The following is a 15,625-nucleotide window of genomic DNA, read 5'->3' on the forward strand; positions in this document are numbered from 1 at the left end:
TGAACATGAGGGGGGCAGGCGGCGCGCCTTGGCCACGCGAAGCTCCACCGCCTCCTCGCCCGCCGCCGCGCCGTCAAACTTGGCGACCGGCACAGCGGCCATCGCCGGAGCGCCGCCGCGAGCAAGCGCGGGAGCACGCGCCGCACCCGCGAGCGCCTCCGCGCCCGCGAAGAGCGCAGCAAGCAGGACTGATCTCATGCGTGTGAGGGAGAGGGACGAGGCGGAAGGGCAGCGAGAGGCCAGCTCGCCCTCAGCTCCAGCTCGAGAGAAGAAAAACGCCACTTGCGAGCGCCGTCCGCCCGGGGTGGGCTCTTTCCTCTAGTCGTTGGTCGGACTGTGTTTCGCCTTCCCATCAATCAATCAATTCCTCTCCACTGAAGCAGCCTTTCCTCCTCGTTCTCACGCTCGCGGCGACCCACGGCGCGTCGGAGGGGGATAAAAAATCCGCTTCGCCGTTTTTCCCTTTTCCTTTCTATTTTTTTAAATCAGTGCGAGGAGATCCCTTGGAGCACTTGGAGTGCAGTTGGTAACCGCACGCCCAGGACCGGGGAGCTAAGAAGCGCACCCACTTCGACGCGAAATCTTTCAAAACGTACCGCAGCAGGGCCATTGCGACAGCCTGTCGGCGCTGCTGACCGTGCCATGCTGCACAATTGATCACCTGCATAGCTCGCGGCCTTAGTATCAAGCATTCAGTGACGACCGATCGGCCAGTAGGAAGGTGTCCTTCCAGCTGCGTGCACGCTTCTGGCGCAATGCGCGTCACCTCGGATTGGCTGCTGGCACTCTCGAGGCTATGCCTACACAGCCTCGCGCGCATGGGCAGTCAAGAGGGACCACGCACCTTCTCAGGACAGCGCCGGTGCCTCTCTCTTGGACCTGCAAACTTGGTGGTCTCGTGTCACCAATGTGGGACCAGTGCGGCATCGCGCCATCGACAGCTCTGAACTGCGCCTCACCACTGACCGGGAAGGCCGCCAAGTGGGCCAGCACAGGTCGCACATTGTGGCAGCAGTCAGCAGTGCATGGCTGATAGCTAGAGCAGCAGCGTCAGGGTCGCAGGGTCGGATCGTGTCAAGCCTCTCGCCCGGCCGGCCGCGTGCAGACGTCGGCCTGTCTGCTGTCTGGAGTGATCTGTCGGCGGTCAGTACGACCGATCAGGTCGGAGTCTTCTGATGGTTGGAGGGTCTATCTGTATGTACTCCGCGAGATCTCTTTAAATCTGCCCTCTGTTAGACCGGGTTAGATCGGGAAGTCGGTGGTATGAGCGAGTATGAGCGCCGGAGCCCCGTTTCCGCACTGCCACTGCGGCGCGGCGCACGGTGCCTCCGCGCTCCGGGGGGCCCCGCGCCGGCCCAGAGCTCTCGTCGTCTCTGCGAGTGTCGCGGCTCGGCCATCTCTTCTCTCCGACCAAAAATGGAGCTCCGCAGAACACACACACAGAGAGGCTACGTCCTCCTCCCGCATTCTCCCTCGCTCGATGCCGCTCCTCCGTTGACGCGACCGCGCAGGAAGCGCACGGCGCCCGCCCAGCGCCGGCTGGCAGCCCCGCCGGCGCCGCCACGCGCCTCCCGCGCCACCGCTGCTGCCGCGGCGGCGACCCTCCTCCTCTCGAAGTGTCCGGCGAGCCAGAGCGTCCCCTTGCCGGCCATGTCGCCCGCGATGCCGCTCGCATCAAACACAACCAAGTTGGGCACCACCCGCCGGTTGACACGGAAGACGCCCGCCGCGTAGATGCGCACGTCCGGCCCGACCTGCTGCAGACCGACGTACACCGAGAGCGCCTCGAAGGGCTTGCGCGCCTATGGGAGAGTGCCGAGAAGGTGCCGAGAAGGTGCCGAGAAGGTGCCGAGAAGCCGCCTCAAAGGGCAAGCGCGCTGTCGCGGGGCAGTCCGGGTCGAGCCGGACGAGCGCGCAGTAGTGGCGGCCGCCAACCTTGTCGACGGAGATAGTCTGGCTGTAGCTCATCGGGCCAGTGCGGCTCCGAATCACGCGGACGGACCGCAGCTCGATGTCCTGGCGGTAGTACCTGCCGCGCTCCGGCGACGCCGCTCGCGAGAAGGCCACGCGAGAGACCTTGTCGGCGTTCCACTCCTTTTGGAGCGAGCCGGTCAGGTACGCGCGCAGCACCTCCTCCGCCGTGCATGCCGGCGCAAGCTGCTCCGACTCGGCCAGCACCCAGTCGCCGCCCAGCCGCGTCGAGCTGACAAGCCCCCGCCGGCCGTCGCTTGCCTCGTGCGTCCGGAACGAGCGGCGGGAGCGGCATCCGTCGAAGGCGGCCTTGACGGCCGCCGGAGACTGGTAGCGGTCAAAGCGGAAGGCTTCCGCATCGCCGTGCCGCAGTCGCTCCACGGTCGGCTTCTCATACTGCCTTCGGTGTCCGTCGACCCAGAGGCCGCCGAGCAACGTTGCATCGGCGGCGGTGGGCACCGCCAAGAGCAGGAGGACCAGCCGGCATCGGGCCACATACACAAGCATAAGAATTCTTAAGCGCCACCGAGATGGATGGCACGTACTCCGCGTGGCGCACCCGTAATGACATCCCGGAGGATAGGTCGCTGGGAGAGGGCCCGATCGCGTTGGGGGGGGGCGAGACCTTCCACGTCCGGGAACTATTCCGGCAACAGTCACTCCGTACGCAATGGCTCGCCGAACAGTTGACGGACTTACACGAGACTGTGGGGTACTGGAACCTGCACGAGACGAACGTGAACCCGCCTGGGGGGGCGACCGACCCGGCGCGCACGCTCAAATCGGACGTGGTTTCGGAACTGGAGGCGGTCTCCAGGACGGCCAAATGGAACTGGGCGTGCGCGACGGGCCGTGCGGTCATCAACCTTCAGCATGACGGTGTCGTGATAGTCCCGCTGCCGAGAGACCATGGCAATGAGGAGGAGCTGCGCCGGGACCTGCAGAGAGTCAGCTCAGCGGCGCTTGGATACGACCAGGAGGCTGGAATACCCGGGAGGAGGTGCTGGGGGAGGGGAGGGGCCGGGGGGCCGAAGCCGGAGGGCCCCGGAGGGGGCCTGGGGTCAGCTGTCGGAGAGGGTGAGAGATGAGCTGGCGCGGCCTCTGCAAGTAGAGTCGGGACGTACGGACGAGCCGAAGACGATAGAGAGACCGCGGGGGCGGGCGCAAGTCATCGATCGAAGTGAGCTGGCCCCACTTCCCCTCTCCTCGACTGCCGCCGCTTCGTTGTCCACCTAACTATAGATTTGACTCTTGAGACTTGAGAAAAAAACAATTATGTATGTAAAGAGTGAGTGCAGTCGAGAGGACAGGGGAGGGACGCGGCCAGAAAGAGGGCGGGCGCCGAGGTTCGAAAGTAGTCGACGACGTCAGGGAGGGGCTCGTGGGAAAAGGGTGGCATTTTGGCATCGGTTGGCCACCTCTACGGGTTTGGAAACACGCTGGATAAGGCGTTGACGGCGGTCGTGGGGTGCAAGGAGCGTGGCCGGCAGGTGGACGGGCCGCTCGACCACTCGACTGGAAAGGGATGGGTCAAAGACCATGCGTATGGAGACGGATGGGTCGAGAAGAATGGGTCAAGGAAGTGGATGGGGGCGCAGTACTACGACGCGAAGTGGGTCAAGAAAGCCATAACGCGGCTGGTGCTCGTCGAGACTTTGGGTGGCATTGCACCGCCCACCAAGCAGTTTCTCCACGTGTTCGCCAAGGAGGCGGCGGGCAGCAAGACGGACCGGACGGAGTACGGGGCGGCGTCGGTAGGGGGTGCACAGCGCCCCAAAATCCACCAGTGTGGGATTTCGCGCAAAAATTTGACTCTGAATAGCTCGCAATGTACCTTTCTGAGCGCTGTGGTCGCCGCAGACTGGCTCCGACTTGACGGCGGCATGGAGGCATGATGCCTCCATGCCGCCGTCAAGTCGGAATCGACATGCAGCTCGATGGTTTGCCCGAAAAGGTACATAGCGGCGTTTGGTCGACAAACAGCGCTGCGACCGCGATGTGGCGGTGGACATGCTCCCATGTTGCCGACGCGGCGCCGGAGTGGCCGGCGCTGCTCGCCGCGACCACGACGGCTACTCTGATGCTCCGGGCCGACCCGTCCTACCCGACGGTGGCACTCTTCCACGTCTCGCTCACGCTGAGAAAAATTCTGAAACGGCGTGCAGCAGAGTCACCGACGAGTCGGTCCGCGTGACTCCTCGTGTCCCGTACCGTTCTCACACATCCATAAACTCACTTTGGCCTCACTGAAGCGATGCCTCAATCCTGAATCCTCACGAGATTTTAGATTGGGACGCTGTGCACCCCCTAGCGTCGGCGAGCGCCTCCTCCTTCGTTGTCCACCACACGCAGCAGATCTCCATGGCGGCGGTGGCGGGCGACGCCGAGAACATCAACAAGCAGGCGCGCGTAAAGACTGGATCAACTCCCCAGCGCGTGCCAATTGGGTCAAGAACAATTTCTCGGATCTCGCTCCCCGACACGCCGCGCGCCGGGGCGCCCGCGGTCACGGCGTCAGAGCAGGTGCAAGCACAACAGAAACATACCGACCGCTCCGAACACGGACACCCGACATGGAGAGCGCACATGCGTAGAGACTGGCTTGCGCGGCGCCCAAGACGTGGATACGGGCCATGGACACCCCCTCCCCTCCTCCGTCTGCCCCCCGCCCCCCTCTCCGTGGCACCCCCTCCCCTCCTCCGCCTAGGCACAAACGTGCTCGCGGCCGCCCCACCCACCCACCCGCCGCCCGGCCGCTGTGCCCCCCCCCCCACCCCCTCTCGAGGGGCCCGAATCGCCGTGCCCCGGATCTCCCCCAACCCCCCCCCCGTCCGCGCGCCCGCGCCTCGAGACCTCGAGAGGCGCACGCCAGAGGAGTCAAGGAGCGCAGCAAGAGGAGCACAAGCACGCGCCCTCGCGACCCCGACCGTTGCTCCACACGAGACGAGCCTCGGCGTGGCGGCGGCGACAGCGGCGACAGCGGCGACAGCGGCGACAGCGGCAATGGCTGCGGCAACACCGCTGGCGGCGGATGGCGGCGGCGGCGGCGGCGGCCAAGTCGCGGAAAGTCACTCCTTTGGCGCTGAAGACGCCAGCTCGTGCTCCGTGAGGGAGAGTGTGGCGGCCTGCGGGAGATATGGGGAGAGATGGGGAGATATGCGGAGATGTGTGCTGCGTGAGGGAGAGTGTGGCGGCCTGCGGGAGATATGGGGAGAGATGGGGAGAGATGGGGAGATGTGTGCTCCGTGAGGGAGAGTGTGGCGGCCTGCGGGAGATATGGGGAGAGATGGGGAGAGATGGGGAGATGTGTGCTCCGTGAGGGAGGGTGTGGCGGCCTGCGGGAGATATGGGGAGAGATGGGCAGAGATGGGGAGATGTGTGCTCCGTGAGGGAGAGTGTGGCGGCCTGCGGGAGATATGGGGAGAGATGGGGAGAGATGGGGAGAGATGGGGAGATGTGTGCTCCGTGAGGGAGAGTGTGGCGGCCTGCGGGAGATATAGGGAGAGATGGGGAGAGATGGGGAGAGATGGGGAGATGTGTGCTCCGTGAGGGAGTGTGTGGCGGCCTGCGGGAGATATGGGGAGAGATGGGGAGAGATGGGGAGATATGCGGAGATGTGTGCTCCGTGAGGGAGAGTGTGGCGGCCTGCGGGAGATATGGGCAGACATGGGGAGAGATGGGGAGATGTGTGCTCCGTGAGGGAGGGTGTGGCGGCCTGCGGGAGATATGGGGAGAGATGGGGAGAGATGGGGAGATGTGTGCTCCGTGAGGGAGGGTGTGGCGGCCTGCGGGAGATATGGGGAGAGATGGGGAGAGATGGGGAGATGTGTGCTCCGTGAGGGAGGGTGTGGCGGCCTGCGGGAGATATGGGGAGATATGGGGAGAGATGGGGAGAGATGGGGAGATGTGTGCTCCGTGAGGGAGGGTGTTGCGGCCTCGGCCATCTCGCACAAGTCGCTTGCGATCGCGATCGTGCCGCTCGAGTGAGGCTGGCCCGCGCGCGCCGCCGCCTCGCTCATCGCCTCGAGCTTGGTCGCGTCCTGCAGCCAGCCTGTGACGGTGAGCGCGATCTTGCGAGGGTTGGCCGAGTACTCGCCGAAGCCCGACTCGACGACGAACGGCACGTTGCCCGCCTGGGAGGTGTGGGGAGATACGGGGAGATACGGGGAGATACGGGGAGAGATGACCTCGAGTACCGCCGGCTGGGCGCACAAGCAAGATGTGGGGAGATCTGGGGAGATCTGGGGAGAGAGGGGGAGAGATGGGGAGAGATGGGGAGATTGCACCTCTTGCCCGGGGAGATATGGGGAGATATGGGGAGAGAGGGGGAGAGAAGGGGAGAGATGGGGAGATTGCACCTCTTGCCCGGGGAGAGATGGGGAGAGATGGGGAGAGAGGGGGAGATTGCACCTCTTGGCCGGGGAGGAAGGAGGAGAGCATGGTGGGCAAGCCTCGGATCGCGGCCTCAGCGACCGTGCCGGGGCCGGCCTTGGTGACGATGCAATCCGCGACCTCCATGTAGTCGGACATGCGGCTGGTGAAGCCGCGCGCGCACACGTCGACGCCCTCCCACCGCTGCCGCTCCAGCTTGTGCTGCAGGCGCGCGTTCTTGCCGCAGACCTACGTGCTGAAGACGCCAGCCTCAGGGCGGGAGGACGGTATTGTGGAGAGAGCACCGCGTGAGTACAACGGAGAAGAAGACAGTGAATACAGCCGAATACGGGTGAATGCGGCTGAAGACGTGTCCTCTCGAGCGCTGGTTGGGAGGCATGAAGAATACGTGTTTCGCTTCTAGGGCCGCAGACGACGACGAGCTGCGTCTCTCCGGGGCACTTCTTGCCGGCCTCGCTCGCTACCGAGGAAGAGCAGGGGACGTCAGTGGCGGGTGGAGAGACCGGGAGATACCCGGAGATACCGGGAGATAGGGCGGGGCATGGGGAGATCTGGAGAGATCTGGGGAGATCTGGGGAGATCTGGGGAGATCTGGGGAGATCTGGGGAGATCTGGGGAGATGCGGGGAGATCTGGGGAGATCTGGGGAGATCTGGGGAGATGCGGGGAGATGCGGGGAGATCTGGGGAGATCACCGAGCGACTTGACGATGCCCTCGAGCGAGCCAACGCCGTCGCCGCCGCCCACGATGAGGACCGTCTTGCGGTCAGTCGACAGCTGTAGCTCGGCGGCGAGCTGCCTATTCACAGCCAGCGGTGTGAAGAGACGCCGCTCACAGCGGCGGTCGAGCCAGCAGAGAGTCGCTGCTTGCGCTCCGCCGCCGCCGTCCAGAAGGCGGGGCGCACCGGCAGCCCGTACTGCCGCACCTGCGCGCCGCGTGCGCCGCAGCGCAGCCCGCACCGGCCGGCTAGCTGGCGCACGGCGTCCGAGGGGACGAAGCACGCGTCGACGCGCTTGTCGAACCACGTGCGGTGCGCGGAGCCGAGGTCGGTCACAACCGTGGCGAACGGCACCCGGCGTCTCCTCTTCTCGTCGAATCGCGCGAGGACGGAGAGGGGGACGTGCCTGTACCGCACCACCCACGGCGCTGAACCGACACTCCGCCGCACCACCCACGGCACCGGACCCGAGACACGGGGAGATACGGGGAGATTCTAGGGGGACGTGCTGCGTCAGCGGGTGCATCGAGACGACGAGGTGCGGGTCGTGCTCGCGCCTAGTCCACCATACCCCCAGAGGATCGAACCCAGTGTGGGCTCAGTCCCGTGCGTGGTGCGCGCCGTGCGCGCGCATGCACTGAGCGAAGCCGCGCGAGCAAGTGAGCCGGTGCTGCAGGTTGAGCGCCGCCATCAGGGGCGGGAAGGAGGTTGCAAAGTAGCACGAGCGCCAGAGCACGTTTGGGTACTTGGCGGCGAGGCGGTAGGACGGGACAAACTTGTTGAACGGGAAGGCGCCATACTGCGTCCACACGTCCACGATCGCCACGTCCAGTCTGCCCGGCGCCTCCCGCTCCATCGCCGCCTCGAGCGCCTCTGCCGACGCGCGGTGCCCGCCACCTGACGAGATCACACGAGGTCACACGAGATTGCCCGAGATTGCTCGAGAAGAAGCAGAAGCGCGCCACCCGTGTCCGAGATGAGGATGAGCACGCGCTTCTTGCCCGCGGCGGCGGCGGAGCGGGTGGCCAGGGCGCGGCTCTCGTCGCGGCGGCCCGGCCGCGACACCTCCACCACGCGCCGCGCCGCCGGCCCGCCAGCCATGGACCGGCTGTCTGCCGAGACGGTAATCACGCGGCCCGGCCCGAACGGAACGTCATCGAGCCCGCTGAACTGGCGCGCTCCGGCAGCGGCGCCGCGGCGGCGCCACGGACGGCGGCGGTGCTGCCGCTCCGACGTTGCCGGCTCTTGTGACGACAGGAGCCTCACTGCTGCGGTGGCTGTGCCGCCGCTGGCGGCGCTCCTGCCGCGCAGCGAGGCGAGCAGCGGCGCCGGAGCGAGCTGGTGGCCGATGCGAGGCGCACGCTGCGGCGGCGCCTCCGAGGAGCCATGCCGCGTGAGCAGCGAGCTGGCGAGGAGGCCGAGCATTCGGTTGCCTCGGAGAGCTGTCGAGCAGGCGGAGCTGCGAGGCTCGTCAAGTCGTCAAAAGAATTTCATCGGACGACGAGGCAGAGGAGAGCGACGCGACAGAGGAAGAAGCGACAAGGGACAGCACGACGAGAAGGGGGAGACCGCGAGGTGGCACGAAGGTTGCAGCGAGAATCGGAGAGAGACTGCGAAGAGAGATATAGGAAGAGGCGGACGCCCAAGGGTTTTTATTTCTTTTTTCGCACGATTCACACAACAGGCAAAGCGCGGACGACGGCTTCTAAAGAATTTTACAACAAAAGTGTCTCGCACACGCACGATTCACACAACACTTCAACAGGCAAAGCGCGGACGACGGCTTCTAATAGAAGCCGTCGTCCTCACAGAAGCCGTCAAAAGAATTTTGCAGGATAAATACATATCTGGCACCTCTTCTAAACATACACACACTGAGTGACTGTGACCGTGTGACACGCATGGGTGGACGCGGGACAGACCTTTCACAGGAAGGAAAAAGAAAACATCCGAGTCCAACGTTGTCGAAGCTCGGCGAGCCCGATCAGAGTCTCTCACCGCAGGTCCGGTGGCTAGTGCCATTTCACTGTGGCACAGCTCGCGTTACAAAACCTTGATTTGACCATTTGCGCCATTTTGTCCCTCTCGGTGCCTTCCAGAGGCAGCTGCGACCCCGCCAACTGGACGGGGGCACTCGGCAGGTGGCGCGCAGCCTCCCCGTCCACTATCTCCGATCGCAGCTGCCTCTGTGCGTCCTGGGGAGGGACAAAATTGTCGCCGCCGGAGACGACTCGACGCCGCTGAGATCGGAGATCAAGCTCTGACAGGTCGCACGTCGCTCCTTTGACGCCGACGTGACTCACCCGTGCAGATCACATCAGGACACGGTCTCGACGCGCTCGGTACGACGCCTGCGACCCGTCTCGGGTCAGGTGGCACGACGCTCATCGCGCCTACCAGCGCTGCCGTACAGGTTGCCACGACGAGGTCGAGCACGCTTCTATACGCTCGCCGAGCCTTTCTTTCCATCCAATTAGGCAGCCTGGGAACGGTGGCGGTCAGAGGCAAAGCCTACGAGGGGTGGTGGAACCACATGTCACGGCTACTGCCGGCTCGACCCCACGATAGCCTCCGAAGGCTGACTTTGCGGCACCATCATCGGACGATGTCGACGAGTTGGGTCGCTCTCGCGGTAGCCAGATGACCTCTCTTTCTAGGAGCATCGGCCATGGCCGCAGGGAGCGCGGGGGAGGGCGCTGGAAGCAACACGGAGCTCCGTTGGAGACGTTTTCAAGATTAGCGTGTCAGAGTGAAATGGCACTAGCCGGTGTGCTCCTGTGGCACTCCATTTGCATACTCGACATAAATAAATACAGCCAACAATTTTCTACAGCTCCGGCCTATTCTACCTCGTCCTTCGCCGCTGCGTGACCACTCGTGGGGGGGCGCTTGAGCCACTCCCGGTTGGGCCCGGCGGCCGGCGGCACCGCGAGCGACTCGTTTGTCCACGCCCACACCTGCCACATGGCGCGGCCGAGGTCAGTGTAGGCCTCGCGGCCGTGCGCCGTCAGGAAGTTGTCCACCACCACACACTCGCCCTCCTCGAGCCGGAAGCGAGCCGCCTCGGCGGTCTCGGCGGCCACAGCGCGGAGAAAATGCATCACGGTCTGCATGTCGAAGTCCGGCCTCAGCGATGTCGGCAGCGGGCGCACGGGCGGCGCTTCCTCGGTCTCGAGAGCCGCCAGCAGGGCGTCGGCGTCGGAGAAGGAGGAGATTCGGATCGCCGGCCTTTGGCCGGCGATAGGATTTGGAACGACGAACCGCTCGACGCGATCGGTCGGTGCTGGCGCCGCGTGTTCCGACTGCTGTGCCTGCGTGCGATCGGTGCTGTTGTCGCTGAGCCGGTCATAATCCGGCGGCAGTTGGATGCGTTGCACGATCGAGAGGCGATCGATGTGCTTCCGGTGCTCTGCAGGCATGCGGCGGACGGCGGCGCGCAGGCTCGTGAGGAATGACTCACCACCCGGAGACGGCCTGCGCGCACAGAGCATAAAGAAGTCTGGCGCCTCGTACGGCTCAACGCGATACTGCACGATGGTGTCAACGTGCGCAGGTCGCGCCTCCAGATTGGTGATCGGTGTGCCTCCTTTGAACCCAAAGTTGTTGGTGCCAACGTGCACCGGCGCCTGAACTGCGAGCAACGCCTCACCAAACACATGAAAGGAAGCGTCCGAGACGCCCGCTGCGCTCATGTCAACGCCGGTGAGTATGGAGGCGCCTTGCTCCCGTGCGAGCTCAAAGGCCTTGCCGGGGTCGCTTGTGCGCTCCGGGAGGCCGGATGGTGCGAGAGAGCGAGGCTGCAGGCCCCTGCTCGGAACAGCCCGTTTGCTGCACACGACCAGCACGGCGACGACCGCCACGATGGAAGACGTCCAGCAAATGGGCCGCATACTCGTTGTCTCCGCGTCTAGTAGTCGCTAAAATGCTGGCCCCGTGGATTTGCCCGTGCTCAAGCCCATGTACCCCACCTCGCCGTGCTCAAGCCCATGCATGTACCCCCACTTCTCCAGGCCGGATACTGTGCTGCGTCTGTTCACACTCTCGAGGTTCTCGAGGTGGATATCCTTTCGCCGCGTTGGGTAGCGAGGATTGGTGTAACCCGAGCCACGGAGGCGTGTTTTCTGGCGGCCGACCGTCAGTGCACGGAGTTGCCACTTCTCCGACTGCCCCGGCTAGTTCCCGAGGTCGTCGGGTGTGACCCCTTCGTCCCCCGAGACCTAGCGCGGGTGGGTTGGAGGGGGCTCGCCCCGTTCCTCCCCATCGGGCCGCATGAGCGGCCACGCCTCGCAGATTCGTTTTCGCGCCTGGGTCAGGCGCGCGGGGCATCCCCCGGGTCGCTCGACCAGCGATCCGAAGAGTGGCCGCTATGAGAAGGAAAGAGCGGGGCCCACGGGGTACGCCTCCGTCCGGCCCCCTCCGAGGGGGGAAGGGAATTGTGGGGTCCCCACGGGCGCCTCAGTTCGGCCCTCCCGAGGGGGGGAGGGGAGCAAGGGGGTGGGGGGGTTGGGGTGGTGGGGAGGGGTCTCGGTTTCGTGGGTCTAATACTTGCCTTTCGGGGAGGGGCCTCCGTACAAGCGAGGCAAGCTCAGCTCGACGTCTTCCCCTCCTCCCTCGAGGCAGCGAGTAGGCAGCGAGAGTGGGTATCGAGCGCCTAACTGTTCACACCTCAGAAGAGCACGCCCGAGGAGGAGGCCGGTGCGGCGACGTACTGCTTGACCATCTTGGCAAGCGCCGGCCACTTTGTCTCCTTGGCCTTCCACCACGCGAGCACGTCGAGCTCGAGGTCATCGGACTCCTCGGACTCCGCGAGGTACTGCTCGAGCTCATCGAGCACCGGGGTCGAATCGGCGGGCGCGACCTCCTTCATGATGCCGGTAAAGTTGAGCTGTGTGAATGCTGCGTGAAGAATATTTTTTCGGGCCTTTCACCACCCGGAAGATTTCTTCTTCACCACCCGCAAAAATCCGGCCGGTCGGCCACAGCCACACGACGGGACAACGGCAGGACCCCAGATACCAACCAGATATCTGCCCAGATATCTGCTTGTAAAAAATCGCGGAAAAGAGCAACCCGCAGATACCTATCTGGCACCGTTTTTGCCTTATCTGCAGATAGTGAAAAGCACCTAGATACCGGTAAACCACAGCCTTGCGCCTGGGGAGCTGGACAGAGGTCGGAGAGCCGCGGGAGCGGGGAGGCGGATCAGGACCACAGGACTCAGGAGCACAGAAGGAAGGTGTGGGAAGTGAGGCACACGCACGAAGCTTGATCTTGTCCATTTCAGTAAACAAACTTGACGAGATCGGATACCGTATGAGATGAGAGTCGAGAGCGTGCGTGAGCCGTGAGGTACTACAAATCTAGACCAGACGCGGGACCATCCACATCATCACTGGCTCGCGGCAATACGGGCACTCTTGCATCAGCTCAGAGCATGGCCCGCAAGCGCACAAGTGTCCGCACGGGACCGCAGCATGCGACTTGACTCTCGCGAAACACACGATGCATGTGGTCTCGCCCCCCATCGTGGACTCGGGGGCAGCCGGCCGCCCCGTGTCGAGGCCGGCGTCCGCTAGTGAGACGGCAGCAAGCGGCTCAGTGACTGGCAGATGCTGCTCCGCCGCCTCTCCCGCCTCTGGCCCGATCAAGCGCTCGATCGCGCTGACCCGCTCCTCGAGGCCACCCTCGATCGCCGCGCCCAAGCTGGCCTCCAGCCGCTGGACACGCTGCATCAGGTCCCCGCCGCCGCCGGTCGACTCGCTGCTCACCGCCTCCTCGCACCGCGACACCTGACGCGCCAGCGCCTCCTCCTCCGCATCTCTCTCTGACCGGCGCAGCGCCTCTGCCAGCTCTGCAGCCTCGCGCAGCGCCGCCTGCTCCGCCGCACCCGCTAGCTCCGCCGCCTCCCGCTCCGCCCGCCTCGCAGCCTCTTGCTCAGCAGCCAGCTGCGCCGCCCTCTCCTCCTGTGCGCGAGCCTCTGCCGCAGCCTTCGCCCTCCGCTCCTCCTCGAGCTTGAAGGCAGGCGGCGCCTTCTTGGCCTTATTGTTCTTCTCCTTGGCCTCCTTCTTGGCTGCAGTTGCCTCCGCCGCCTTTGCGCGCCGCCTCGCCTTCTCCTCCTCCGCCCTCCTGTTGGCGGCCTCCTTCTCGCGCCGCTCCGCCTCCGCCTGAGCGGCTTTGCGCGCCGCCGCCGCCACCCGCTGCTCCGCAAGCTGCGCCTCCTCTGCTGCTCGCCTCTCCGCCTCCCTCGCCCGCAGCGTCTCCTCTGCTGCCGCTCGCTCAGCAGCCAGCTTCGCCTCCGCCTCCGCCGCAATCGCTCGCCTCTGCTCCTCGAGCGCCGCCCCATCCGCCGCCCGGCGCGCCTCGCGCGCCTCTCGCTCTGCTTCGCGCCGGCGCGCAGCCTGCTCGCGCTCTCGCGCCGCCACCGCCTCCTCCCGCTCGCGCTGCTCGCGCCGCCCCTTGGCCTCGAGCGCCTTCTCTGCCGCCTTCTTTGCCGCCTCCGCCTCCCTCAGTGCCGCTGCGTGCTCCGTGAGAGCGCGCACGCACCCGGCGTGGTCCGTTTCAGGAGCACTGGCGTCGTCAGTAGCCAGCTTGGCCGCGTCCTTGGCGTATTGCAGCGCGGACTTGCCATCCGCAGAGCGTGCCTTTGTGTCTGCGCCCGCCTGCAGTAGACAGCGCACGACGGGGAGGTGGCCGTTGCCGGCGGCGCACATCAGTGCGTTCTCACCATCGTTGTCCTGCGCATTGATCTCCGCGCCGTGCCGTAGCAGCAAGTCGACCACCAGCTCGTGGCCGTTGAGGGCGGCGCGCGTCAGTGCGGTGCCACCGTCATTACATCGCATCTCTGCATCAGCGCCATGCCGCCGCAGCAGCTCGACCAAGCGAATGTGGCCTTGGGCGGCGGCCCACATCAGCGCGGTCCAGCCGCCGCTGTCCTGCTCGTTGGCCTCCGCGCCGTGCTGCAGCAGCACCTCGACCACCCGCTCGTGGCCTTCGAGGGCGGCGTCCATCAGCAGCGTTACGCCAGTAGTCACCTCGCCATCCTCGCCCCGACGCTCGCGGGTGGCGTTCGCTCGCCCGCCACCCTCAAGCCACACACGCACCGCCACTTCGTCACCTCGACAAACCGCCGCTACGTGGTCAGCCATCTCAGCCATCTCGCGCGAGAGCGGCGGCGAGGAGGGGCGGCACGGCGGGGTGTGGGGGCGCGTAGCCATGTTTTTTGAGCTTAGCCTTCGATGTTATGAAACAACGCAAGGCGCATTTTATATATAAAAACGCAAGGCGCACATGGCATATCGCTCTCGGGCCCACAGACATCCCGCACACTCGCCGCACACCCGCCGCCCCCGCGCGCGCCCCGCCCCGGCCGGGAGAAAGGGGAGTGACAGTTTGGGACGGCAACAGAACGAGTATGTTGAGTCCTGGCTCAACAACGCAGAGAGAAATGAAAGCCGTCCGGCTCACAAGTCCGGCTCACGCGCCCCGACTGACCGATCTACCGCACTGATCACTTCCGCCCCCTCGCTCCCAACCCATCCACCTCGCCTCGGGCCGCGCCGCGCGATCTCGGGCGATCTCGCGCGATCTCGGGCGATCTCGGAGCTCCACGCCACGCCTCTCCACCCCGCCCCACCTCACCCACCGCCGCGCCGCGCTATCTCGGGCGATCTCGGAGCGTCGCTCGCGCGGCGTCACACCTGCTCAAAAAGGAAGGAGGTTGGAGGCAGGAGGTCACGCCCCATCCAGAGCGCCGTCGTCGCCGGGTTTTTGGCCCCCGGGTCGTCGCCCGACGGTTGCTGCGCGGGGCAGCAGACCGTCGGACGGCGCGACGACGCCCCGTCCGGCACGCTCCCCCCTCCACCCGGCTATTGCCGCACGAGCGCCCTCAGCGGCGGAATTTTTCCCTCGCGCTTCCTTGGGCCCCCGGCAACGCCGACGGACTTCCCGTCCCCCCACCTGCGCCGCAATCACCGCCGTGATTGTCGGCGCTGCGCCCCTTGGCGCCTGTGCATGTCCCGCGTGCCCGCCCGCCAAGGCTGGTGCCAAGGCCAACTCAACTGCCAAGGCTGGTGCCAGGGCCAAATCAACTGCCTGGCTGGTGCCAAGGCTCAAAGGCTCTCCTCTCTCTCTCTCCTCCCTCTCTCCCTCCCTCCCTCCCTCCCTCTCACCCCCCCCCTCTTCTCTCCTCTCCCCCTCCTCCTCTCTCCTCTCTCCTCCTCTCTACTCTCCTCTCCTCTCCTCTTCTCATCCTCTCCCCTCTCCTCCTCTCCTCTCTCCCCCCCTCTCCCCCAGCAGCTTCCTCGAGGCCGAACAGGTAGATCCTCCCTGATCGCTAAGCTACCACAGGGGACGGCCAGGTAGTAGACGTCGTCCGCCGCCGCCTCCGCCGCCCGGTGCCTCCGCCCCGCTCAGCAAAAAATCAGCATTATATCAGGAGGTGCCAAAGCCGCAGCATCTCCATGAGGTGAGCGTCGTGCGTTTTGCCGCCGCGTGCCGCCGCTGCGCCGGCTGGCTCCCGGTTCGAATCGTCCTTCGCGGAGCGAA

At 65.4% G+C, this 15,625-nt stretch overlaps 4 protein-coding genes across 4 annotated transcripts in view; all 4 read right to left on the bottom strand.

Annotated features, from left to right (window-relative positions):
- The window catches only part of EMIHUDRAFT_441818 (hypothetical protein), a 4,356-nt gene extending 4,107 nt beyond the window's left edge, over positions 1-249 (bottom strand). The window contains exon 1 of the mRNA XM_005785090.1: positions 28-249. Within this exon, the coding sequence (XP_005785147.1) occupies positions 28-198 (171 nt within the window). The 5' untranslated portion in view covers positions 199-249. The remainder of the gene's footprint in view (positions 1-27) is intronic.
- Positions 250-1,448: 1,199 nt separating this feature from the next.
- On the bottom strand, positions 1,449-8,532 carry EMIHUDRAFT_467938 (hypothetical protein; the record flags this gene model as incomplete). Its single annotated transcript, XM_005785091.1, has 9 exons — positions 8,047-8,532; positions 7,720-7,978; positions 7,323-7,487; positions 7,058-7,161; positions 6,777-6,823; positions 6,382-6,591; positions 5,923-6,104; positions 1,936-2,371; positions 1,449-1,802 (listed from the first exon to the last, which is right to left on the bottom strand). The coding sequence occupies exons 1-9, from the start codon at positions 8,504-8,506 to the stop codon at positions 1,449-1,451; spliced, it is 2,217 nt and encodes a 738-aa protein (XP_005785148.1). The 5' UTR covers positions 8,507-8,532.
- A 1,389-nt stretch (positions 8,533-9,921) lies between these two features.
- On the bottom strand, positions 9,922-10,971 carry EMIHUDRAFT_112187 (hypothetical protein; the record flags this gene model as incomplete). Its single annotated transcript, XM_005785092.1, has 1 exon — positions 9,922-10,971. One exon carries the CDS (start codon positions 10,969-10,971, stop codon positions 9,922-9,924), a length of 1,050 nt encoding a protein of 349 aa, XP_005785149.1.
- Positions 10,972-12,434: 1,463 nt separating this feature from the next.
- EMIHUDRAFT_364335 (hypothetical protein) lies at positions 12,435-13,659 on the bottom strand (the record flags this gene model as incomplete). Its single annotated transcript, XM_005785093.1, has 1 exon — positions 12,435-13,659. A coding segment is annotated over one exon (302 nt), but the record flags the coding sequence as incomplete, so codon positions are not given.
- Positions 13,660-15,625: the final 1,966 nt, after the last annotated feature.

The sequence above is a fragment of the Emiliania huxleyi genome (genome assembly GCF_000372725.1).
Source record: "Emiliania huxleyi CCMP1516 chromosome Unknown EMIHUscaffold_164, whole genome shotgun sequence".
NCBI lineage: Eukaryota > Haptophyta > Isochrysidales > Noelaerhabdaceae > Emiliania > Emiliania huxleyi.